Source organism: Xenopus laevis, chromosome 2S (genome assembly GCF_017654675.1).
Source record: "Xenopus laevis strain J_2021 chromosome 2S, Xenopus_laevis_v10.1, whole genome shotgun sequence".
Taxonomy (NCBI): Eukaryota; Metazoa; Chordata; class Amphibia; order Anura; family Pipidae; genus Xenopus; species Xenopus laevis.
Genome location: NC_054374.1, coordinates 71867155 through 71893923, shown reverse-complemented (window position 1 = coordinate 71893923; position 26769 = coordinate 71867155). Strand labels below are relative to the sequence as shown.

At 39.1% G+C, this 26769-nt stretch overlaps 1 protein-coding gene and 1 long non-coding RNA gene across 4 annotated transcripts in view; one reads left to right on the top strand and one right to left on the bottom strand.

The window, feature by feature from the left end:
- LOC121400587 lies at positions 1-24043 on the bottom strand. Its single transcript, XR_005965840.1, has 4 exons — positions 23915-24043; positions 17543-17592; positions 9116-9209; positions 1-39 (listed from the first exon to the last, which is right to left on the bottom strand). It is a non-coding gene; the product is annotated as an uncharacterized LOC121400587 (long non-coding RNA).
- LOC108704665 (granulocyte colony-stimulating factor receptor) overlaps positions 13680-26769 on the top strand; it is a 40327-nt gene continuing 27237 nt past the window's right edge. Inside the window, exons 1-2 of one of the 3 annotated variants that reach the window (XM_041583948.1) lie at positions 13680-13790; positions 24447-24519. In XM_041583948.1, coding sequence (XP_041439882.1) covers positions 24450-24519 — 70 coding nt within the window. In that variant the 5' untranslated portion in view covers positions 13680-13790; positions 24447-24449. Of the gene's footprint in view, positions 13791-23894; positions 24004-24174; positions 24314-24446; positions 24520-26769 lie in introns of those variants that run through there. The other 2 variants (XM_041583947.1, XM_041583949.1) reach the window with 2 other exon arrangements.

Below are 26769 nucleotides of genomic sequence, written 5' to 3'. Positions count from 1 at the left end.
ATCGGAGTTCATGGGCGCCATCTTCTTCGCTTCGGAAATCTAAAGGATTAATTTTAAAGAACATTCAAAGAAAATGTTTCTTAATAAGTTGCAGTTTTATAGCTGAAGTTGAATTCAATTGTAAGAATAAAAATACAAACAAATGGACAATAGCAAGACAAACAAAATCTTATATATGTAATGGCTACAGTGTTAAAGTAAAAGGGAGAGATATTAATGGGTATTAAGGGGCATATTTATCAAGGGTTGAATTTCAAATTTAAAAAACTTCGAAATTCAAATTCAGAAAGACCAACCAAAATTAAGTAGAATTTTTTTTGGGTTGAATAGATTCCATTTTTGATCGAATAGGTCCATATTCGGCTGAATTCGAATTGTGCGAATCGAAGAAATAGCGTATTCTATCAAATTCAATTATAAGTTTTTCCCCAAAAAATTGATTTTTCAGAGTCCACCAATTAACTCCAAATGAGTTCTAGGAGGTTCCCCATAGGCTAAAACAGAAATTCAGCAGGTTTTAGATGGCGAATGGTCGAAGTTAAATTTTTAAAGAGACAGTATGTAGGTATTCTAATTTTTTTCAATTTCAAATCGAATTTGGACTATTCCCTAGTCGAAAAAAAAAAAATGAAACACAAAAACTAGCTTGAAATTCGAATTTTTTTCATTCGAAAATCCACCTCGACCTTTGATAAATCTGCCCCTTAGTATTTCGAGTTGTTTAGTCAACAGCTGGAGGGCAGCAATCTCTATCTAAAGCTACAGTAAGTTTATTAAGGCAGGAAGGCTACCAAATGACATGAGACACTAATTGACCAACAAAGCAATTCAAAGTTGAATCATGTTGGTCAGCCTGTACTAACTTATAGTAAGAGTATTATTATATGTCTTTTGGTAGCCTTCCTGCCTTAATAAACGTACTGTAGCTTTAGAAAGAGATTGCAGCCCTCCAGCTGTATACTGTTTACCAGTAGAGAGGACTGGGCAGGATCCATCTTGCAATACAGTGTTAAATAGTACTGGTTGCTTCATACTAAGGATATGTAGAAACACAAAGCTTTGGGTAACCGAAGATGTATGGGAATTAAACACAAACTACAAATACTAATTTGCTATGATTTATACATACAGTGTGCCTGCTTGTAAATTTACATCACCGCTATGACATTGTAGTTTGTATAACTCACACAAATATGTGTTATATGTTGTTATCACCCTTAGGGGCAGATTTATCAAGGGTTAAATTTTCGAGTTCATGGGAGTTTGTCCGATAACCTCCCATAAACTTGAAATTCGAAAAAAAACAAGCAATCTAAAAAAAAATTAATTGAATTATTCAAATTCGGGTGCATGGGATCGACCCACAAACTCGAGGCGAATTGGAATCGAATTGGAATTGAAGATTTTTAAAAAAAACCTCAAATCTAATTTTAACTATTCCCCAGTGGAATTCCACTAAAAAACTTGAAAATTCAAATTCGAACTTCAAAAATTAGAATTTTCACTTCGACCCTTGATAAATCTAACCCTTAATATAATAATATCACTGTGCATAATTAAAGACACAAAGTTATTACAGTATAAGTGAACTCCACACTTAGTGCAGGGAATTGTGCAGGGGTGTCCAAACTTTTCGCAACAAGGGCCAGATTTGGTGATGTGAAAATGTGCGGGGGCCAACCATTACATTCAGCCTGACACCGATATCCCTTCCGAGGTAGCTAAATAGCGATTTAGGCCCTAAATTAGTAATAAAATGTAGCAACCCTTGGTGTGTCAAACAAGGGTATGGCCAAATAGTATTCAGTGCTGTGTACAAATCTTTGTAGCCCCTTACATTTGTCCAAGACCCCATATTGTGTTGCTTTGTTACAATTGCCTTTTAACCCCATTGGAACAATAGGATGTGGGCCCTGCTTTTTTAATCCCTTCCAGACCCCACTTTGCTCATCATGGAGCCCTATTTCACTTGACCTCCTGCTCCAATTTCACTTCCCCATCCTAGCAGCTTCTTACTCTCCCCTTCTCTTCATACTGGACCTCTCCCCTTCACCCACCTCCACTATTGTCTCCCCTGTCCCTTTCGCTTCTCATTCACACTACCGACATCCCTCCTGTCCAGGCAGCACTTGGAAGATGGCTACTAGGAAGCAACAAAATGTTGATCATATTTAAATGCTGCCGTCTCAGGGCGATCACTGCTCCCTGCTGCGCTGTGCTGAGCGTGTGTGTGCATGCAAGCAGGCCTCGGGTCCTTCTTCTGGCTAGTCGCGTCAGGATGAGGATGCACAATCAATCCCTACATGCAGACGCAGCGCACGCCGCAAGAGCTCCCCGGTGCCCCGGCAGGCCAGTCCGACCCTGTGTGTGGACCATATTCTGGTATACTTTTGGAATTTGCTGGTATTCTGGTATACTTTTGGACACTCCTGGCTTAGTAGCAGCACCATCTTATATTCCGGTATCCACTTGTCCCTAAGTTAAAATAAAAGGTAGCGTTGCACTTCTAAGGGCAGGGACACACGGGCAGATTCGGGGAGATTTAGTCGCCTGGAGACTAATCGCCTCTTCTTCGGGTGACAATTTTCCTTGAACTCCCTTCCCCCTGCCTTCTACCTGCTATAATGAGAAAACACCAGCGCAATGGCACTCGTGGTGCTTCGATTTCCGAAGTTGCCTCACAAGGAAAGCACAGCGAGTGCATTGCCGCAGGCGATTTGACATTTTAGCAGCAGAAGGCAGTTCAGGGAGATTGTCACCAGAAGAGGCGATTAGTCGCCAGGTGACTAAATCTCCCCGAATCTGCCCGTGTGCCCCTGCTCTAAGGCTTCGTGTGTGCCTACAAAGAAAAGAGTATACTGATAGTGTGTTAGTTTTTTAATGAGTGACCCGTGTAACAAATTAGATCTACTCACATTCGATAGTGATAGTTAATCCTCCTCTGGGTTATACCTGCTGAACGAAGACTGCATATAGTGAAGTACTAGATGGTAGATTCGTGAGTCTTCCTGCCATACAATCCCGTGCAAATATTCAAATTACTGCTCCCACGAAACTACCATCTAGCAGAGTTTTGCAGAGTTCATAAGACGCTCGCAGACCTGAAACCGTTTGAGACAGGGATCCATGAGGAAGGAATATGACCCGGGAAATTGAAACCCCGCAACCTTCAAACCATTGCAACAAGTGCTGCCTGCAGAGAAAACCCGCAAACACGGAGACCAATCTATGACCAGGATATGCCGACTTGTAGATTCAATCTTATAACTACCATCCAAGTGCGGCCATATGAGAGGCTTCCACAGTACTTCACTATATGCAGTTTTGGTTCAGCAGGTATAACCTCGCGGAGGATTCCGTCCAACACATTCATATAAGTGCTAACTATCACTACTGTATGTGAGTAGATCTAATTTGTTACACGGGTCGCTCATTAAAAAAGACAACACACATCAGTATACTCTTTTCTTTGCAGGCACGCGCAAAGCCTTAGAAGAGCACCGCTACCTATTACCTTTTATAATTCAAGACACATCTCCAGTGCCTTGAAGCATCCTGACAGTGATTTAAAAAACAAAATCCCATTAAGACAAATAGTAGCTACACATATAAGAAATTATATTATGATCCATCTACTTAAAGAGGTTGCTCAGCTTTTAATTAAACTTTTTTATAATGTAGAGCGTGGTATTCTGAGACAATTTGAAATTGGTTTTCATTTTATAGTACTGGTGTTTTTTTAGTTATTTAGCTTTATATTCAGCAGCTCTCCGGTTTGCAATTTCAGCATCTAGTGGCTAGGGTTCAAATTCCTCTACCACTGATTTGAATATAGGGCAGGGTTATTAACAGGAGAGGGCCGGAATAGAAGTATGAGTAATAAAAGAAACAATAACAGTTAGGGGCATATTTATGAAGGGTCTTATTTCGAATTGAAAAAACTTCGAAATTGGAATTTTAAAAGACCAACCAAATAAAGTCGAAGTTTTTTCTAGGTCAAACAGGTCCGTTTTCAATCGAATAGATCCATATTCGAATCGTACGAATCGAAGGAATAGTGCATTCGATCGAATTCGAAATTTTTGCATTTTTTTCATTCGAAAATTCACCTCGACCTTTGATAATGTGTAGCCTTACAGAGCATTTCTTTTTAGATGGGGCCGGTGACCCATCTGAAAGCTGGAAATATAAAGGCAAATAATTCGAAAGTTATAAAAATAAAGAAGACCAATTGAAAAGTTGCTTAGAATTAGCCATTCTATAAAATACTTAAAGGAGTTGTTCACCTTTGAGATAACTTTTAGTATGATGTAGAGAGTGATATTCTGAGACAATTCACAATTGGTTTTCATTTTTTATTTGTGTATTTTAAGTTATTTAGCTTTTTATTCAGCAGCTCTTCAATTTGAATCTTAAGCAATCTGGTAACTAGGGTCCAAATTACGATAGCAACCATGCACTGATTTGAATAAGAGACTGGAATATGAATAGGAGAGGCCTGAATAGAAGGATCAATAATAAAAAGTAGCAATAACAATATATTTGTAGCCTTACAGAGCATTTGTTTTTTAGAAGGGAGTCAGTGACGCCCATTTGAAAACTGCAAAGAGTCAGAAGAAAAAGGAAAATAACTATAAAAATATAAAAAATAAATAATGAAAACCAATTGAAAAGTTGCTTAGAATTGGCTGTTCTATAACATAATAAAAGTTACCTTAAAGGTGAACCACTCCTTTAAGGTTAAATCAAAGTGAACCACCCCTTTCATTAACTGAGCTACATTTAAGGTGCCCATACATGGAGAGATCCGCTCGTTTGGCGATGTCGCCAAACGAGAGGATCTCCCTCCGATATGCCCACCTTGAGGTGGGCAATATCAGCTGATCCGATCGTGGGCCCTAGGGCCCAACGATCGGATCCTAACGATGCCCAAACGGCCGGTCGGATCGCGGGACCGCATCAACGAATAGATGCGGCCGCGATCCGACGGGATTTTCTGCCCCATCCGATCGAGATTTGGCCGACTTTCGGCCAGATCTCGATCGGTGAAGCCCGTCGCGGGGCCCCATACACGGGCCAATAAGCTGCCGACACGGTCTGTCGGCAGCTTTTATCGGCCCGTGTATGGCCACCTTTAGTTTGTATGTGGATTGCCCTTTGGAGTCAAGAAGGATTAACCCTCCCCCAGGTGTTTTACCTTCTTCTGGATCAGCTAGATTAGACGTTGGGCAGATTTCACCTGGACAAAAGATTGATAGACATCTACAATATCATCTTCTGTGTATAGGATCCCTTGTCCTGAACCCGTTATCCAGAAAGCTCAAAATCACAGAAAGGCCATCTCCCATGGACTTCACTTTAATTTACTAATTCAAAGTTTTAAAAACTGTTTCCTTTTTCTCTTTAATAATAAAACAATAGCTTGTACTTGTCCCTGACTAAGATATAATTAATCCTTATTGGAGCCAAAACAATATTATTGGGTTTATTTAATGTTAAAATAATTTTTTACTAGACAACGGTGATCCAAATTAGAAAAATGCCCCTTATCCAGAGCATTCTAGATAACAGGTTCCATTCCTGTATTGACTAAATTATGAATTTGTTGTGGAATTGAAAATGTATTATTCTGTGAAAACATCCACAAAGATTTTCGCCCAAACAAAGGAGGTAAATATCTCTGGATGACTTTGAGACATAAGCCTCAGCATTACACAAGTTGGAATTTTTCTTTTGTCTCCAGTATAGGAAGTATTGCACGAGCACAAAAACACAAGGCAGGAAACTAAACCCATGGAGCTAACTGCCTCAACACCCACTGGTCAAAACACTTAGAAGAAGGATTTAAACCTTATTAGACAAACAGAGAAGAAGTTTTATGGAAGTATGGTGTACTCCAGAGATAATGAAAGTCTAAACCACTCAGAGTGGTATATTTATCAAACAGTGAAGTTAGAGATCGCCACAGTCCGATAGACTGAAATTCCGCCACTCTCCTTTCATTTCTATGGGATTTTAAAAGAGTATTTATCACTGGGTGAAAGTTCACCTTTAAATATGCCTTTCAAAATGCCATAGAAATGAATGGAGAAATGGTGGAATTTTATTCTAACAGACTGTGGCAATCTAACTTCACTCTTTGATAAATATACCCAGAGTTTATGAAATATACATGAGTGTGCTGGTTAATTTCCATTCAGTTCTTAGAGGGCCAAGCCAAAAGTCCAGCTAGGATACAATTCATGGAGAATATCTAGGTACTCCTGAAATCCTAGGTCATTTAGGGTGACATTCCAGGTGAACACTTATTTACTGTCCTAAATTACAGTAACAATAAATATTTAAATTGTTCTTGTTTTGAAAGGCGAGGGGGTCAGAAATCCCAAAATATGGTGGCTGAGGGCATCTTGATCACTTTAAGGCAGGAGTCCCCAACCGCCGGGCCGCGGACACTTGCGCACTGGGCTCGGCAGCAAAAAAGAGATGCGCGTCCAAATTTGCTGCCAACCTCCGCCGACGCCAACCCCACCCCGCTGACCCCACACCCCTGGTCCTCGGTCCAAAAAATGTTGGGGACCCCTGCTTTAGGGCATTTGTCATGCATGCTAGTCACTAGAATGGAGGATCCAACCAGAGATTAAAAAAAGCAATGCTTTAAAATCTATATCATAAGTCATTCACATTAGTCTCTGCATCAATGGACCTTAAAATCTAAACATATACAATATGGGGAATTTTATCAGAAGGCCAGAAAGCACAGGGACAACTTCCAAATGCAAGTTCAACTATCCATACTCCAATAGAGGTAATATCATTTGTTTGACTCATCTCTGGCCAGCATTCTGGGATGTTACCTCTAGTGACTTTTCTCCTGCCTATAATCATCTTCAATCTTGTCTGATCATTGACTTTTACTCTGCTTAGCCAAAGTTTTTTTTTTTACATGCTTTACCAAGTGCTAAGTGCCTTCTCATAAGCACAATACTTGTAACAATTTAAAAAAAACAAGTGCGCAATGTTGGCAAATATTCCAAACTGGCAATATTCTGCACAAACATGTTCAGTCCTTGCTAGAATTTTATTTGATAGGATTTTATTTCAGAAAGAAGTAAATATATATATTTCACAGGCAAACGTACATAGAGGAAGGGATGCTGTGAGAAGCTGTTGCCATGCTGACTGTGGATGGCTATCTGTAACTCATTAACTGAGCCATCTGCGGGCTGATTCAACATGCTACATCTAAAATCTTCTAAAATCTGCGTTGTACTAGTTTAACTCTTTTTGTACGACACTTAAAGGGGTGGTTCACCTTCAGGTTCACTTTTAGTTTGTTATAGAATGGCTAATTCTAAGCAACTTTTCAATTGGTCTTCATTATTTATATTTTATAGTTTATGAATTATTTGCCTTCTTCTCCTGACTCTTTCTAGCTTTCAAAAGGGGGTCACTGACCCCCTCTAAAAACAAATCCTCTCTAAAGCTACACATTTAGGGGCCCATTCACTAAGTTCGAGTGAAGGAATAGAGGGAAAAATACTCGAATTTAAGTCGTTTTTTGTGCTCCTCGACTATCAAATTGGCTTGAATTCGCCTGAGTAGAATGATTCGAATAGATCAATCGCAAAAACGCTGCGACTATTTGCCCATTGGATAGTCGAAGTACTGTCTCTTTTAAAAATACTTCGACTGCCTACTTCGCCACCTAAAACCTACCGAATTGCTTTAAAAGCCTATGGGTAAGTCCCATAGGCTTGTTTTCTAAGTTTTTGATAGAATAAAAAGGCATTCGATCGAATGAAAATCCTTCGATCGAATATTCGATCGTGCAACTATTCGCCGGGCGAATATTCGCCGACGCGTAAATTCGCCCAAATTGCCTATTCCATTCCATTCCCCAGTCGAATTTCGAGGGATTTAACCCCTCGAAATTCGACCCTTGATACATCTGCCCCTTATTGTTATTGCTACTTTTTATTACTCATCATTCTGCTCCGACCCTCCCCTATTAATATTCCATATTCTCATTCAAATCAATGCATGGTTGCTAGGGTAATCTGGACCCTAGCAACCAGATTGCTTATGCTGAAAACTGGAGAGCTGCAGAATAAAAATCTAAATCACTCATATACAAATAATAAAAAATGAAAAACAATATCACTCTCTACATCATACTAAAAGTTAACTCAAAGGTGAACAACCCCTTTAACTCTTTCCTACCCAGCTGTTTTCACCTCTCCTGAAAAAGCAAGCTACTGTGCAACTTACCCCTATGGGGGTGCAGAAATATGAATACAGGTATGGGATCTGTTATCCCATATCCCCCCGTTATGATTTTGTAGTAGACTTCAGGTATTAAGATCTAAATTATGGAAAGATCCGTTATCCAGAAAACCCCTAGTCCCAAGCATTCTGGATAACAGGTCCCATATGGAATGCCATCTTTCCATATTTCGGATCTTCATACCAATAGTCTACTAAAAAATCATGTAAACATTAAATAAACCCAAATAGGCTGGTTCTGCTTTCAATAAGGGTAAATTAAATCGTAGTTTGGATCAAGTGCAAGCTACTGTTTTATTAAACAGAAAAAGGAAATTATTTTTAAAATGTGTATTATTTGATTATAATGGCGTCTATGAGAGACAGCCTTTCTGGATAACAGCTCTGTGGATAACGGATCCCATACCTGTACTATAAAATTGAAAGTTTGTAGGGGAATGGTTAATCTATGCTTTAAGCCTCTTTCCTAGGTCTAAAACATCAAATTCACTCTATTCGCACCATGGGGTATATTTATCAAAAAGTGAAGGTAGAGATTGCCACAGTCCTCTGTTTGACAGCACACCTGGTTTTTATGCACCAAAACTTGCCTCCAAGCCTGGAATTGAAAAATAAGCACCTGCTTTGAGGCCACTAGGAACAACATCCAAGGGGTTGGTGAGAGACATGTTGCTCACGAGACACTGGTTGGGGATCACTGCTTTCGAGTAAGGGCAGCTTACATTCCCAAGTGACAATTGCTTCAAAGAGTGACAATTTTTAGGTGCTCTGACATTACCTCTTAGAGGACAAGGAAAGGCTATTAAAGAGTTAAGCGTCATGAAAGGCATACCTCTAGTGTTGCCATTAGTGGTATTCAATCTCCTTTATGTCAAGCCTTTTTTTGGATCCCATCATTCACCTCTCCTGCTCCAAGAAGACCAAGACTGTGGAAGATGCGAACAACATAGAATTAGTAAGCAGCGCAAACGCATAAATAAAATTAGTGGGTGCTCCTTGTACTGTGGGAGAATGAGCGCTCCCAAGCACTGACCCTGGCAAAGCCCTCCCTTCATTAAGTGCGCCAATCACAACACACTAACAAGTAGGGATGCACTGAATTCAGGATTCGGTTCAGGATTCACACTTTTTCAGCAGGATTCAGATTCAGCCAAATCCTTCTGCCCGGCCATACTGAATCCGTATCCTAATTTGCACCGAATCCAAAATAGTGGATTTGGTGCAGCTACTAACAAGGTTGGCATGGTGATGCGCGCATTAAGGTGGAAGATATATGCACTGATTGGCCACTGCTTATTACTTTGCCCTCTGAGTTGATCAATGTGTGGTTTGCTGCTACTCCTTTCTCGTTCACCAGCTTGTTATGTCCTGGCAACGCTACCTATTCAGCACAGAATTTTTGGCATGTGCGCAAATTGTTGGTGCTGCCAGCCATCTTAGTGATGTCACAGAGAAGAGAATGGCGGCTGCAACTGAACTCGTTTCAGAGGGCACAGCGGGACAAATCATAAGAAATTTGAAAAAAAACTTTAGCCGTGGGGTTGTATGACATGGTGGAGACTGGAGGTAATAGCTTTCCCTGTCTTTACGCTACAAAAACTATGGAAGCCAAAGTGGTCTGTGTGCTGCCTCAGAGATCACCTGACCAGAAATGCTACAACTCTAACTGTAACAGAAAGAATTGTGGAAGCAAAAGACAGAACACTGTCTGTTAATTGGATCATGTGACCTAACATGTATGGTTTGTTTCATGTGTTTATGTGCTCCGTAAATCTAAGATCCAAGGGGGCTGCCCTTATTTTTTTTAAATGGCAATATTCTATTAAGGATTGCCCAATAGCATATACTACTAAAAATGTATATTATTATGAAAATGGTTTATTTACTTGAAGTATGGTTTTATACATGAGCTGTTTTTTGCAATATATTTTTAGAGACCTACATTGTTTGGGGGCATAGTTTTCCTTTAAGAGAAATTTGCTTAGGAAGGTATTCCAGATATCCAGTTGCAACATCTCTATTGAGTTTAAGCATATTCAATGATTAAAATAATGCCTCTGTACAATAGGGTTGCCACCTGGCTGGTATTTTAACGGCCTAGCCTGTAAAAATGATGGCTGATCCCAATGTTATTAATAGGGAAAAAAGAGCTAGAGCTAGAAAAGAGTCAGAAGAAAAAGGCAAATAATTAAAAAACTATAGAAAATAAATAATGAAGACCAATTGAACATTTGCTTAGAATTGGTCATTCTATAACACACTAAAAGTTAACAAATCAAAATTGTTATTTTTTGCACTCTTCTGGGGCAAATTTATGAAAATTCGCCAGCGTGACGTCATTTTGCCACTTCGCCGATTTACTAACAGTACCTGGCGTAAATTCGCTAGCGAAGTAGATAGACTCTAGCGGTACTTCGCACCCTTACGCCATGCGAAGTTGCACTCTGGCAAAGGGAAGTAACTACGCAAATTCACTAAGTTGCGGATTTTAGTGAACGTTACCTTTTGCGCCAGACTTTACTTCGCCAGCTCAGACCGGGCGAAGTGCAATAGTGTAGATAGGAGTTTGTCAAAAAAAAGTTGAAAATTGTTCTAAGTCCCTCTTAACTGGACTGTTTCCTTCTCAACTAAAACATGTTCTTGTCACCCCCATTCTGAAAAAACCCTCTCTTGATCCCTCCAATCTTGACAACCTCCGACCTATCTCTCTGCTACCTTTCATCTCTAAACTACTTGAGCGCCTAGTCTACAACCGACTAACCTCATTCCTCTCTGACAATAACCTGCTGGACCCCCTACAATCTGGTTTTAAGCCACAACACTCCACAGAAACTGCCCTGACTAATGACCTTTTAACCGCTAAAGCCAACAATCATTTCTCACTACTAATACTGCTTGATCTCTCAGCCGCATTTGACACTGTAGATCACCCTCTCCTCCTCCAGTCCCTCCAGTCGCTTGGCCTTCGTGACACAGCCCTGTCCTGGTTCTCTTCTTACATCACCAATCGTTCCTTCAGTGTCTCCTACAATGGAGTATCATCTTCTCCCCTACCTCTTTCTGTTGGAGTTCCTCAAGGCTCTGTCCTGGGACCATTACTATTCTCCCTCTATACTTCCTCCCTTGGCAAATTAATAAATTTGTATGGTTTCCACTACCACCTCTATGCTGACAATACTCAGATCTATCTCTCATCTCCTGATCTCAACCCAGAACTCCTAACTCGCGTCTCCTCCTGCCTGTCCGCTATCTCTACCTGGATGTCGCATCGCTACCTTAAATTAAACCTCTCTAAAACTGAAATGGTTCTCTTTCCTCCAACTAACACCAGTAGCATCCCCGAAGTATGAAGTATCCATCATAGTTAACAATTCCACTATCACCCCCTCTCCCCAGGCCCGGTGCCTTGGGGTTATCCTAGATTCTGCCCTGTCATTCACTCCTCATATCCAGTCATTTATAAAATCATGTCACTTCCACCTAAGGAACATATCTAAAATACGATCATTTATCACCCAAGACGCTGCCAAAATTCTTATTCACTCTCTCATCATATCGCGTCTAGACTACTGTAACTCTCTTTTAATTGGCCTCCCCCTCCAGAGACTGTCACCTCTCCAGTCCATAATGAACACTGCTGCGAGGCTCATACACCTCAGCAACCGCTCCTCCTCTGCCTCGCCATTCTGTCAATCCCTGCACTGGCTTCCGTTACCTTTCAGAATCAAATTCAAATTAATGACACTGATTTTCAAAGCACTTCATAACTCTGCCCCACCCTTCATCTCTGAACTCATCTCTATATACTCACCCAATCGCTTACTACGGTACTCTACTGACCTGCTACTCAACTCTTCTCTCATTAAATCCTCACATGCTCGCATTCAAGACTTTGCAAGGGCTGCACCCCTCCTCTGGAACGCTCTCCCACGGTCTGTCCGACTTTCTCCCAACCTTTCTGCTTTCAAAAAATCTCTGAAAACTCACTTCTTTCGAGAAGCCTACCCTCACTCTGCTTAACTACCAAACGCAACACCACATACAATACCACATTTCTCACCCACTTAATTTGATCTTGCCCACTCCCACACCTTGTGTATTACTCCCTTCCCTTTAGACTGTATGCCTATGCATAGGGCCTTCCTCGCCTTTTTGTACCTGTATTGATTGTGATGTTTGTTACTCCATATATTCTATATATGTAATTCATGTGATGTAGTTGAATAATCACATTTACTTTACAGTGCTACGCAATATGTTGGCGCTATATAAATACATGTTAATAATAATAAATAAGTCTCAAAAAACGCTGGCATTTTTACTTTTTACTGGGTAATAGGCTGAGATTTTTTTTGTTGGGATACCCTCCTTCCCCCTTACATTTGGCACCTAAACTATACAGTGGGCACATGTGTAGGGCAATATAAGACCTCTATTTAATGTTATTACTTTTCTCTGGCCTTGTGTAGTGTAATGTAGTTGCTGCAGCATATACGTCCATTCAACTTTAACTGCACGCCGAATGCTACGGTAATTAGGCATCGCTATCGTAACTTCGGACTGCTTATCGTATTATCGATAGCGCAACTGTTCGGTAACCTGTGCGCAACTTCGGATCTTCGTGAATTTGCGCTGCCCTGTCGAATCTACGCCTAGCGAAGTGTTGTGAAGCGAGTGAAGCCGTCGCTGGTGCAACTTTGAAACTAAGTAAATTTGCCCCTTCATGCACTGTATCCAGAAGGGCCAATCAGTTGGGGGCACGTAGGTGTACCCCCCTCCTGCCCCCTAACTTGTGTGTCATTCTAACTCGCAAGTTGGTAAGTCAGGAGGTGCAACCTGCAATAGGACACTGTCCCTACTGCTTTCCTAAGACAGGCTCTAAGGACAAGGGATCACATCTGATGCACCTTCTGACCCAGCTCTCTGTACCAGGTGCCGGATTTTTGATCTAGCACTGCCATGAGTAGAATTGCCTTGGGGTATGCACTCAGTAAGTTAGGACTAAATGATTCAACCTTTTACCCCATAGAGCTCTTGTAGTGTCACCCTGGAAGATGAAAAAAACCCTGATATCTTTCTTCACTTAGCACTGTATTGTATGGCACTTAATATGCTATAATATTGATGCTAAACGTTGCATGAGGCATATAGTTTCTTTCTAGAGCTTTTACAATAAACTATTGTATTAGGGATTGTTTATTAATCTGTGCAAACCCTTTCTGTTTAAATCTAATTCTGTTGAATATTAACACTGTCAAAATAAACTTTTACACCAGTGATAGTAAAAGGACTTTTTTTCTTACAAGTGGAAGGGGTGTCCCCTTTGTGGCAATTCTAGTGTCACTTCTCCCCTCCTCCAGCTCTCATGCCTGTTCAATGTTCAGGGAAGTGTTTTGCAATTTCCAGTGGGTTGGAGAGACGGTAACGGCATCATTATGCTGGGAACTGCAGCTGGCAAACAACCCTGAGTAGAGTGCAGGAACCAGCGGCTAACCGACAGAAGCAAGGTGAGAACTACCTGCAAGCAATTCCCCCTTTGGCATCAAGCGGGGAAAATATTATCAGCATTTTATTTTTACAGAGTAAATATTGATATTACCTACTTCTGAACTCTTTTAAGTCTGTGCAGGATGGGACTTTTATCCTTAATTTACATACTATACTAGTAAATATATTTAGTTATTTAGTTACATTTGGCTAATGTAGTTATTGTATTATTTAAGTTTGTTATCTTTCATTGTGTGCAATCAATTCTGCAGATGAATTAATACATAATGGTGTAATATATATATATATATACAAATTCTGCGAAGAACCAGCACTCCCATATGTAAAAAGTAGTTTTTTTATTTCTGTTGCATTCCTACTTTTTACATATGGGAGTGCTGGTTCTTCGCAGAATTTGAATATATACATTTTAACCGTGCACCCCAGCAGAAGAAAACTCCATTGGAGTGCATCAGAGTGCGGATACTCATTGGAACACATACATATATATATATATATATATATATATATATATATATATATATATATATATATATATATATATATATATATATATATATATATAGTGGGCACAGAAACTAACGTTTCGGCTGGAACACCAGCCTTTTTCAAAGTGGTGTTCCAGCCGAAATGTTAGTTTCTCTGCCCACACTATATTCAATTTTTTTAATGAGTTGTAATACCTGTGAGTGCTCCTTCTTGAGGATGATACACGTTTAAGTTTAAGGATTCCACATTTTTTTGTGAGTGCCGGTATTCCAATAGTGTGTATATATATATATATATAATATATTAAAGGTACATTGTACTTGATCCAAACTATGATATCATCAATCCTTGGGGCAAATTTACTAAAGGGTGAAGTCACTAATGCTGGCGCTGTCGCTAGCGTAACTTCACTAGTGAAGGAGATTGTAGCGGTACTTCGCTCCCTAACGCCAGGCGAATGGACTTAACTAAGCAAATTCACTAAAATGTGGATTTTACTGAACGTTACCTCTTGCGCCAGACTTGCCTTCACCACCCCAGGCCAGGCGAAGTGCAATAGAGTAGATAGGAGTTCCTCAAAAAATAGTTGAAAATGTTTCCCAAAAAACGCTAGCGTCTTTTCCTTATTCAGGGTTATTGGCTGCAAAAGAGCATACATTTTTTGGGGGGGTAACCGGCTTCCCCCTACATTTCCTAACATATGGCACATAAACTATACACTGGGCTCATGTGTAGGGCAATATAACAGCTCTATTTTATTTTATTCTTCCCTGGGCTTGTGTAATGTAATGTATTTGCTGCTACATATACGTCCATTGAACTTTCTGCCGTTTGCAAATTAGGCAGCGCTAGCGCAACTTCGATTTGCTTGGCACAGTAACGCTAGCACAACTTCTCCAGCGTTCGGCGCCCTGGATGCAACTTTGGATTTTAGTGAATTAGCGTTGTGCTGGCGAATCTAAGCCTGGCAAAGTGTTGCGCTGTGAGCGAAGCTGTCGCTGGCAAATTTTCGGAGGTTAGTGTATTTGCCCCCTTATTGGAAGCAAAACAAGCCTATGGGGCATATTTACTGTTTACATGATTTTATAGTAAACTTACTACTTACTTAATTAACTGGTGCAGTTAATTAAGAAACTGAATGATTTACAGTCGACAAGGCAAGGCATGGCAGAAGCATTAGGCTGTGTGTTGTGTAGGAGGAAGTACATTTACCTTTAATTCCACATATATGAAGATATCAGTTTATCATGCTAAGATGTTTTAACCATTTAGTTTCTGTTTTTGAAGTTTCAATGCTGCCAATGAGACAGCAACAAGATATTAACTTTAATAGAATTCTTACTTTCTTTTTAACTTATGTAGAGAATGTTTACCTTTGATTTTCCAGTACAAATGATAGTAAAATCTGGGATCTATTGTTCACTCATATTCTGAATGCTTTAACATTCAGGGAAGTTATAAAAGCTGTATGCTTTATTGAATAGATTTAGTACATTTACCCACTACAGCTCTCAAATTGTTTAACGTTATAGCTTTAATGCTCCATGTACCCAAAGGCAAAGTGCTGAATGCATTTAACGTCATGACATACATATTTTTGCTACTTGCACAGACCTGTGTGCTCAGCCTGTGAGGCTGATGATTCATTTATTTTATTACAATATTGGTATTTGTTCGCATTGCTATCAGGTTGGGCAGGATACACATGTCTGACTTGTTTTGCAAGCAGTTTAGTTCTGCTTCACAATTTTATACAGTAGGTATCCTGAAATGTATTCTTTTATTCAGAATGCTTGGGGCCTGGGTTCTTATGAATAAGAGGTCTTTCCATAATGTGGGCACAATGTTCTTAAAGCGGTTGTTCACCTTTGAATTAACTTTTAGTATGATGTAGAAAGTAATATTCCGAGACAATTTGCAATTGTTTTTCATTATTTGTGGTTTTTGAGTTATTTAGCTTTTTATTCAGCAGCTCTCCAGTTTGGAATTTCAGCATTGATCTGGTTGCTAGGGTCCAAATTACCCTAGCAACAATGGATTGATTTGAATAAGAGGCTAGAATATGAATTGGAGAGGGTCTGAATAGAAAGATGAATAATAAAAATAAATTAGCAGCAATAACATTAGGGGGCAGAGTTATCAAGGTGCCAATAATAAAGTTGAATTCAAATTTTCCAGTGTCAAAATTCACACATTCTTATTTAATCCCCCCAATTCAAATGTAAATTTGAATGTGAGATTTATCACAGCTCGACCATGGAAACTGTCCTAATTCAAATATTCGCCACCTAAAGCCTGCCGAGTTCATGTACAAGTCAATGGCAGAGATCCGTTGAGCCATTTGGAGATTTTAATAGCCTTCCTGAAATTTTTTTCAGAGAAAAACTCAATTCATACGAATCAAATACAATTCGAATTTTTTCTTAATAACATCCCAGTCGAATTGTGAGTATATTCGAATTAAAAAAAATTCACATGAATTTGAAATTCGACCTTTGATAAATGGGCCTCCCCATTTGTAGCCTTGCAAAGCATTTGTTTTTTAGATTTTGGGGTCAATGAACTCTATTTGAAACCTGGAAAGAGTCCAAAACAGAAGGCAAATACAGAGAAACTCCCTATTTTGCTGTTTTCAGGTGACCAGTAAAAAATTATGTAAAATCTGGGAAAATGTTAAAGCAGGGAAATTGTGGTGGGACCACAAAAAAATGGTGAAAAATGAGGGGAAACTTAAAATCAGGGGCTTGTAAAATTGAGGTGTCACTGTAATTCAAAAACTATTATACAGAAAAAAATAAAGCTCAATTGAAAAGTTGCTTAGAATTAGCCATTCTATAACATACTAAAACATACAGTAGATCCACCTTGCAGTTGCGTAGTATGTTATATGGTAGTTATGCCAGTAGTTTTATGCTAGTTTAGCAGGTACAAGCAGTGTCTGAGCAAATAAAAAACATATCAGTCAAAACCTAAACAGTTTGTCTAAATGGAACACTATGGGAATCGGCAATGACATATTTTAGAACATTTTAGAAAGAAAAATCCTGTACAGGTGGTACAAAGCACCCTCAGTACATGTTCCCAAATACACCTGCAAATTGTTGAAGATGCAGTGCAGCAAAAGGAACCCTATTTTATATTTGGTGAGCCTGCGCGGCACTAGCTCCCTTTTGAAAGGAAGTCATCACCATCCCAATATCACTGACCCCAGCTACCATGGATTACAAGAGATTTCTCCCAATCTCCCCCTTCCCCTACTTACCTACTACTTACATGCTCCCACGTCTTTTCCCCAACTTAAATCTTTGAAACCTGAAAAAACAATAACAATTTTAGTAAAAAAAAACAGATACAAGTAAGGCATCGCTTATTCGGAAACCCATTATCCAGAAAGCTTACGGAAAGGCCATTTCCCATAGACCATATTTTATGCAAATAATTCAAAATTTTAAAACGATTCCCTTTTTCTCTGATATACTAAAACAGTTCCTTTTACTTGATCCAAACTAAGATATAATGAATCCTTATTGGAAGCAAAACCATCCTTTTGGGTTTATTTAATGTTTACATGATTTTGTAGTAGACTTAAGGTATGAAGATCTAAAATATGGAAAGATCTGTTATCCAAGCATTCTGAATAACAGGTCCCATACCTGTATATAATAATTAAATCTAAGTGTCCTATATGACAGAGCAGCAGGGATAGCTGGGATAGTCCCATAGTTGATCTATGTAGCTCTACTCAACCAATGTCCCCCTATCATTTTTGTAAAATACAGGCACACATTTTTTTTTCAGGAGTACCTTGCAACCACTTGCTCTCCACACAAAGGGGCAAATTCACTAAAGGACGAAGCGCCTAACGCTAGCGTTAATTCGCTAGTGTATTGCATTTTCGTTAATTCCCCGATTCACTAACGGACACTGGCGTTAGTAATTTCGCTAGTGTTACTTTGCACCCTTACGCCTGGCAATTTTGCGCAACGGACGTAACTACGCAAATTCACTGACGCACGCATTTTTCTGAACGCTACCTTTTACGCCAGACTTCCTTCACCGCCTCAGACCAGGCGAAGTGCAATAGAGTAGATAGGGATTGCTTAAAAAAAAATTAAACATTTTTCTAAGTCCCAAAAAACGCTGGCGTTTTTTCTTTTTTTATGGGTGATAGGCTGAAAAAGATCAAAAAATGTTTTGGGGCTACCATCCCTCCCCCCCTACATTTCCTAACTCATGGCACCTTAACTATACAGTGGGCACATGTGTAGGGCAAAATAAAAATTTTATTTGCTGTTTTGAAGGTTTCCCAGGCTTGTGTAGTGCTGCTACATATACCTCCATTGTAACTTCAATTTGGCACCGTATGCAAATTAAGCATCACTAGCGTGACTTCGCTTTTCTTGGCAAATTAACGCTAGTGCAACTTTGCAACCTTACGCTTCCCCTGAGCGCAACTTCAGATTGTAGTGAATTTGCATAGCGCTGGCGAAAATACGCCTGGTGAAGTGCAGCGAAGCGGACGCTGGCGCAACTACGGATCTTAGTGAATTTGCCCCAAAGAGTGAAAGGTTGCCTATATCCCATCCATGTGCCACCAATTCTATAATCAATGCTGCATATAGGGAAGACACCTATCTTTTTGCTCTGTTCTGCGGCTGAGGCAGGTGTTTACCTCAACAGCTCAACAGAGCATCAACGTTTGCACAGAGTTCTATCAGTTCCCAAATTCATAATTTAAACATTAGGAAGAGCGTGTGTGTATGCGTGTGTATATATATATATATATATACTCAAGATAAAGGACTAACTTTTTCACAATAAACCCTGGTGTGCAGCAGCATCTTTCTTGAGTGAATATTGCATCTCTGTATTGCACCCAGGTATGTAACTCCTTATGTGTGTGCCCTAGCCTTCCGTTGCATATATATATATATATATATATATATATATATATATATATATATATAAAACCTTGATTTACACATATGACAACTGACTACTTGAAACCAGTTATTAAAAGGTCATTTTGATACCTGATACTTAGGCAACTAAGAAATTATGAAACATGATACTGACCATTAATCCGTCAAATCTCTTTCATCAGATTCTAATGAATAAATCACAATCCATTTAATCACTAATACTCTGTTGACAGCAAACAGTGCAAATGTTCTGATTAGAAGTAGGGACTCCAGCGACAACTGAGCAGGAAATATATACCAGGCTATGTTACTCAATTTCTACCGGGCCATGTTACTCAATTTAATTAAGAGTCATCGCTCTTCTTTAATTAGAGGATTATTATTATATGTCCTCTGTGACTGTTATTATAAATATTGTGCTAATATGTTATCTTAAAGTGTATGGCACAAAGACAGTAATAATAAGAAATAAATACAAAGTCAATAAAAATAATAATATAATTTTTTTGTTTGTTTTCTTGGGGGACCCAGAACTTAAGTCTGGGAATCACTAAAACAAAGATGGAGTACTGAACCTGGTGTTAAAATACACCTTGTGCCGTTCTGTGGAGTAGTAGCTCAAGTTGCTGAAGTTATAGAGTATACTTAAAACTTCCAATCATTGTAGAATAAAGAGCCAATACAATACAAAGTGTGCCATCCCATATTTAAAATAGATCAGCCTGATAGATAGATAGATAGATAGATAGATAGATAGATAGATAGATAGATAGATAGATAGATAGATAGACCTGAAACTACATCAAGTGCATACAGCACACAGCACTATAATAATCAGCTTCAGAATCCTTTTAAAAGAAAATCATAGAGGCATGTGGGTCCATTTTTGGCTTATTACTCGTCACTTGTTAAAACATGATTCAATGAGTTTAGCAGTTTCCTAGGGGGTTAAAAAATTGTTGATAAACTGTACCTGATACTTATTTAAACAACAAAACCTTTGGAAGGTCATGAAACTTGGCAGAAACATCCACTACTACATTTATTTTTGCAGTGACTAAGAGCTCAGAGACTTTCCCATATAATGTATATTTAATCCTTATCAGAAGCAAAACCAGTCAATTGGGGTTATTTAATGTTCACATGATTTTCTAGTAGACATAAGGTATGAAGATCCAAATTACAGAAAGATCCGTTATCCGGACAACGCCAGGTCCCGAGCATTCTGGATAACAGGTCCAATACCTGTATGTGCATAGGCGATTGTTTTGTTTTTATTGTCAAAAACATCAAACATGAAGAGTCTGCTCATTTTCGTTTGATTTCATGCCTCCATTACATAAAGTTACAGAGTAAAATATATACTGGGTGGATATCTATAATTAGGAGAGATCCCACTACCATACACCTCAGTGTGGTGGCAGAAAGAGGAGTATATATTTCACAAATTCTATAAAATGACCAAATTATTACTGTTTAAATTGACTACAAGGGAAAAAGAAAGGATGCAATGTAGGAAAATAATATTTCTAGGAAATAATTAATACGGGTATGGGACCTGTTATCCAGAACGCTTGGGACCTGGGGTTTTCTGGATAACTGATCTTTCCGTAATTTGGGTCTTCATGCCTTAAGTCTACTAGAAATTAATTTAAACATTAAATAAGCCCAATAGGCTGGTTTTGCTTCCAATAAGAATTAATTATTAGGGATGCAATGAATCCAGGATTCGGCCGAATCCTTCTGCCCGGCCAAACCGAATCCTAATTTGCATATACAAATTAGGGACAGGAGGGAAATCACGTGACTTTTTGTCAGAAAACAAGGAAGTAAAAAATGTTTTCCCCTTCCTACCCCTAATTTGCATATGCAAATTAGGGTTCGGATTTGGTTCAGTTTTCAAATCTTTCACAAAAGATTCAGGGGTTCGGCCGATCTGGTGCATCCCTATTAATTATATCTTAGTTGGGATCAAGTACAAGCTATTGTTTTATCATTACAGAGAAAAAGGAAATCATTTTTAAAAATTCGGATTATTTGGATAAAATGGAGTCTATGGGACAGTCATTCCGTAATTCGGAGCTTTCTGGATATCGGGTTTCCGAATAAGGGATCCTATACCTGTACATGAAGATGTTGATCTCAAATTTTACAAATGGTATATCCATAAACATAGCACAATACTGACATCAAACTGCCTTTGTATTACTGACTGTGTTGATGTTAAATATGCAGCCTAAACGCATGTGTATATAATTAGCACTATAGGAGGGTAAATCACTTGTCTAAGTTCCAAATGGCATCACACCCAGGTCAGCCTAATTCAACCCCTCTCACTTTACACACCCACCTACTCTTGCTCAAGGCAGGCTGCACTGACTTGCTTTAACTTGGAAAATTGATTAATAGTGATGGTGTATTTGCCGTCAAGACACCGTCTGCTTCTGTTGAGTCATGGGGGAAGTAGGGTGTGTTTGAGGCTGTGGCAGAATTAAGGATAGCCTCAAGTTTTCATTTTCATCTTAATTTATTTATTTTAATTAATTTACAGGTATGGGTTCTATTATGTGTAATGTTTTGTTTCCAGATAGGACTATGTTGCTATAATGTAGGCCAACATGGCTTAAATATTATAATATACCTTTAAACATTAAAGGGGTGGTTCACCTTTAAGTTAACTTTTAGTATGTTATAGCAGGGCCAATTCTAAGCAACTTTTCAATTGGTCTTCATTATTTTTTTTATAGTTTTTTAATTATTTGAAATATTTTTCTAACTCTTTCCAGTTTTCAAATGGGGGTCACTGACCCCATCTAAAACATATTCTCTGTAAGGCTACACATTTATAGTTACTGCTACTCAACTTTCTGTTTAGCACCTCTCTTATTTAAATCAATGCATGGTTGCTAGGGTAATTTGGACCCTAGCAACCAGACTGCCAAAACTGCAAACTGAAGAGCTGCTGAATATTAAGCTAAATAACAACCACAAATAATAAAACTGTAAAGCAATTGCAAGTTGTCTCACTCTCTACTTCATATTAAAGGTTAATTTAAAGGTGAACACAAACCAAGTATACACATATATGCTAGGTTATATCAGCCAATAAATTAGAAGGTTGTGTCTTTTAGTGAGTAAGCATACAAAGCAACACATAAGGACTCTTACAGACGAGCGTTTTTAGCTGCGCGCCCCTGCGTTCCGGTTTCATGCGTTCAGCCGCAGGGGAGCGCAGGAGTAGACGCATTGAATTCTTTTCGATGAGGCTGTACTCACACAGATGCATGTAAGCACCGAATGCAGGAAAAATGCAACATGCTATGTCCCAACTAGGGATGGGCGAATTTTTTCGCCCTTGTTTCGCCGTGAAAAAATGACACCCATATACTTATATGGCGTTGTGCGACAAAAAAAAAATACGCATGTCAAAAAAAAATGTTGCCGAAAAGAAACGGGTCAAATTCGCCCATCCCTAGTCCCAGCCTGCGTTTGGTGCTTACATGCATCTGTGTGAGTACAGCCCCATCAGTGCGTCTACTTCTGCGCTCCCCTGCGGCTGAACGCATGAAACCGGAACACAGCTAATAACGCTCATGTCTAAGAGCCCTAATAGTGGCTCAAGGTAAAATATGTAAAAGGACACCATTTACAGATATGTATATGAAAATGACATAAGGTTCTTTGATCTTATTATTAGGATAAAAAATATCTATTAACTATCACATATTAGTATTAAATATGTATATATTAAATATATATTTTATATTATTATATTTTTAAATGTATACATTAATATTAAATATATTATTTAATTATTTCTTTTTTAATAGTACTTTTAATAGTACTCCTTTGGCTGCTATATGATTGCTTGGCTTTAATCTTCTTATCAATAGGAAGTGATTTAATTGAATATGAAACCTATTAACCTATTATCAAAGTTTGCAATGGTTGCAAGATATCCCCTCTCTCATTTATTTCACCTTTTGCTATACAAGTTAAGGTCATTACTTGATGGAGTTTATTTACAACTGAAATGGCTGCCCTTCACCCATTATAAAATACAAGTATTGAATCTATTACCTGGAATGCTTGTGACCTGATCATGCATTTAAACGTAAGAAAAAAATGATTTTCCATCAACATGGATTTACTCCAGTTTAGTTACCAGCAAGTACCAGGTACTGAATTGAACGCGCAAATATTTATAAAACTTCAAAACATGAAGCTCATATGGATATCTCAGTACTCACAAAAGATGATATTACATGGAGAGTTGTTAACTAAGCGTCAAACCTTTTCGCAGGACAGGAGTATAAACTGATGCTGTTTACTAAAACCAGACAGTGTTGTTTCCAGAGAGATGCAGATCATTTCAGTACTGTAAGGTAGAATATGTCAATAGCAGAAAGGTCATGATAATAAGTGAGCAAAATTATTATGAAATTATATATTGTAACGCTATTTTGGGCTATTTAAGCACAAAGGGGTTAATGTCCAGCTAAAGCTATAGAGCATGGGTTATATTTGACTCTAACACTTAAGGCAGGGCCCTCGCTAAGTGGAAGAAAGGAAGGTGTGGTGTAGAGCAAATACAACTCCCACAGGCTACTGTGCATAAGAATAAGAAATTAATGATGCCAGGAGGTTTTTGCAGTGAAACAGAACAGAAACAGTTTAATTGTCAGAGACAAAAGATCCACAGGATTACTTACAGTCAAAGAGGCACATGCAGAACTGCTCATCAAGGGCTAGGCCAGTAATTGAGAGACAGCTGAATGTCACCCCTGCGGATATAGTCAAGGTAGTACAGCATACCTCCTCCAGGCAGAAATACCTCAAAAGTGCTATTAAGTACTGGTCCCCCTAGTGCACAAAGGCTTTACTGGAACTTGGTGTAGCCAGGCTCCCTGAAACAGAGCCAGCCGGGTAAACAACTAGAAGCCAAAGAGAAAGGAACACCCCTTATCAGAAACAATGTTTAAAGTATGGCAGGGAGTGATCATAAAGCCTCTTGGCCAATAACTGGAATATGTAAATTAACCTCTAGATACATGTGCATCTGCCCAGCAACTAGAGAGACAAGGACGTTTAGGGATTTAAAGCCATAATGTGTAAGAAGATCAATTAATATGTACTTGTGCAGAATTTTGGTTGGCTGGATTCTTTTTTTATTGGTCTGTAACTGCGCATCCAGCCACGTTTTTTTTTTGCAGAGCTTACTGTTCTTGTATTACTCATTTGCAGGTAATGGGACAAAAGATGTGGAGAAAATGGGGAATTATGCTGATGGAAATACTGCTTCTACTCATGTCTGGAGGTAAGCCATCAATTCATGGAAAGTTGAAAAAAATGGAATGTTTTATAAATGGGGTATGGTTTGAATATTTGCATCATTTCTTTCCATGAACAGCAAGAATATGCCTTTTAGGAACACATACCGCAAGCTTGGGAGAGTAACTCAGTTAAAGGGGTTGTTCGCCTTTGAGTTAACTTGTAGTATGATGTAGAGAGTGATGTCCCGAGACACTTTGCAATTGGTTTTTTAATTTTTTTTATACTTGCGGTTTTTGAGTTATTTAGTTTTTTATTCGACAGCTCCCTCATTGCGATTTCATCAATCTGGTTGCTAGGGTCTAAATTACCCTAGCAACAATGCATTCATTTGAATAAGAGACTTGAAGGTGAATAGGAGAGGGCCTGAATAGAAAGAGGTGTAATAAAAGGTAGCAATAACAATACATTTGCAGCTTTACAGAGCATTTGTTTTTAGATGGGGTCAGTGACCCCCATTTGAAAGCAGGAAAGAGTTAGAAGAAAAAGGTAAATAATTAAAAAACTATAAAAAAAATAAATACTAAAAACCAATTGAAAAGATGCTTAGAAATGGCCATTCTACGACATACTATAAGTTAAGTTAAAGGCGAACCACCCCGTTAAGTTTAATACAAATGTAGGTCAATTAATTGTGTGTATGTAAGACATAACTACCGTAGTAGAACTAGTTCTTTTTTCCACTTCTTCCTACATGATTTTTTTTTATTTCATCATTTCCCTATCCCAACAAACCCTATTTCCCCTTACACCTCACAAGTAGTAATAATTTTAAAATAATGCCCAGCACAGCCTAACCATTGCTTAATACCACTTACACTAAACTGCTGAATAAAACAAATATTCCTTAAAGTTATTGCACATAGTTACTCAATAAAAATCCAGTGTGAATGACAACTGTCATAACAGGGATTTGGAAGGCAGTGCCGGGCCACGCTGGGCAGGCGCCCTAGGCCGGCCGGGCAGTCGCGGCGCCTGGTTGGTGTGCGCATGCGCAAATTTACGCTCGCATGCGCTTGCGCGCATTTGCAATATAGTGCGCATGCGTGAAGTTCACGCGCATGCGCAGAAGCGCAAAAAAGCATGAAGAAACGGGCAGAGAAGGGAACCGGACTTGGGGTAGGCGACAGAGGAGGTATGTGCCTGGCGCCCTCCCAGCTTTGCGCCCAAGGCAAGTGCCTACTCTGCCTACCCCTAGTTCCAGCCCTGTTGGAAGGTTTGGGATGGGCTATCCGGAAACCCATTATCCAGAAAGTTTCCAATTAAAGGCCATCTCCCATAGACTCCATTATAATCAAATAATCCAAATTTTTTAAATTTTTTTTCTTTTTCTCTGTAATAATAAAACAGAACATTATACTTGATCCAAACAAAGATATAATTAATGCTTACTGGAAGCAAACCCTGCTTATTGGGTTTATTTCATGTTTACATGATTTTTAAGTATACTAAAAGGAGAAACAAACCCTAACCCCCTACCCTTTGTAGACCCCCCTCCCTCCTCCCCCCCAGCCTAGGTGGTACCCTAACTTTTTACTTACCCCTTGGTGCAGATTCGGTCCCCCGCAGTTCACGGCAGCATCATCTTTTCTTCGTTAAACTTTGTAAGCAGACCTTCGTTTTTGGCGCATGCGCAGTTGACCGGAAAATTACTCCAACTGCGCATGCAATGAAAATTATGTTTACCAAGAAAAGAAGATGGCTGCCATGAACTGCGGGGGACAGAATCTGCACTGAGGGGTAAGTAAAAAGCTAGGGGCATTTGCCCCGGTTACCATCTAGGCTGGGGGGGAGAAGGGAGGGGGGTCTACAAAGGGTAGGCGGTAGGGGTTTTTTAATGTTACGGGTTTGTTTCTTCTTTAAGGTAATTATGGAAAGATCTGTTATCGGAAAACCCCAACCCCCGAACATTCTGGATAACAGGTCCCATACCCGTACTTAAAGCTACAACAACAAAAAATAATATTGATTTGGCAGATATATCGCAAAATTATTCAAGATAGTTGAGCTTGAGGAAACTAAGCTAAAATGAATCAGGGGCGATCCTGGCCCCTCCGCTGCCTTGCAGTTGCTGCTGCCAGCGCTCGGCAAATTCACTTAAATGCAAAGTTGCGCTCAGCAAAGTGAAAGGTAGCGAAGGTGCGCTAGTGAAGAGGAATTTGCGGGAACTTAAGTTTGAATGGACGTATATGTTACAGCAAATACATAAAACATAAATAGAGATGTTTTATTGCCC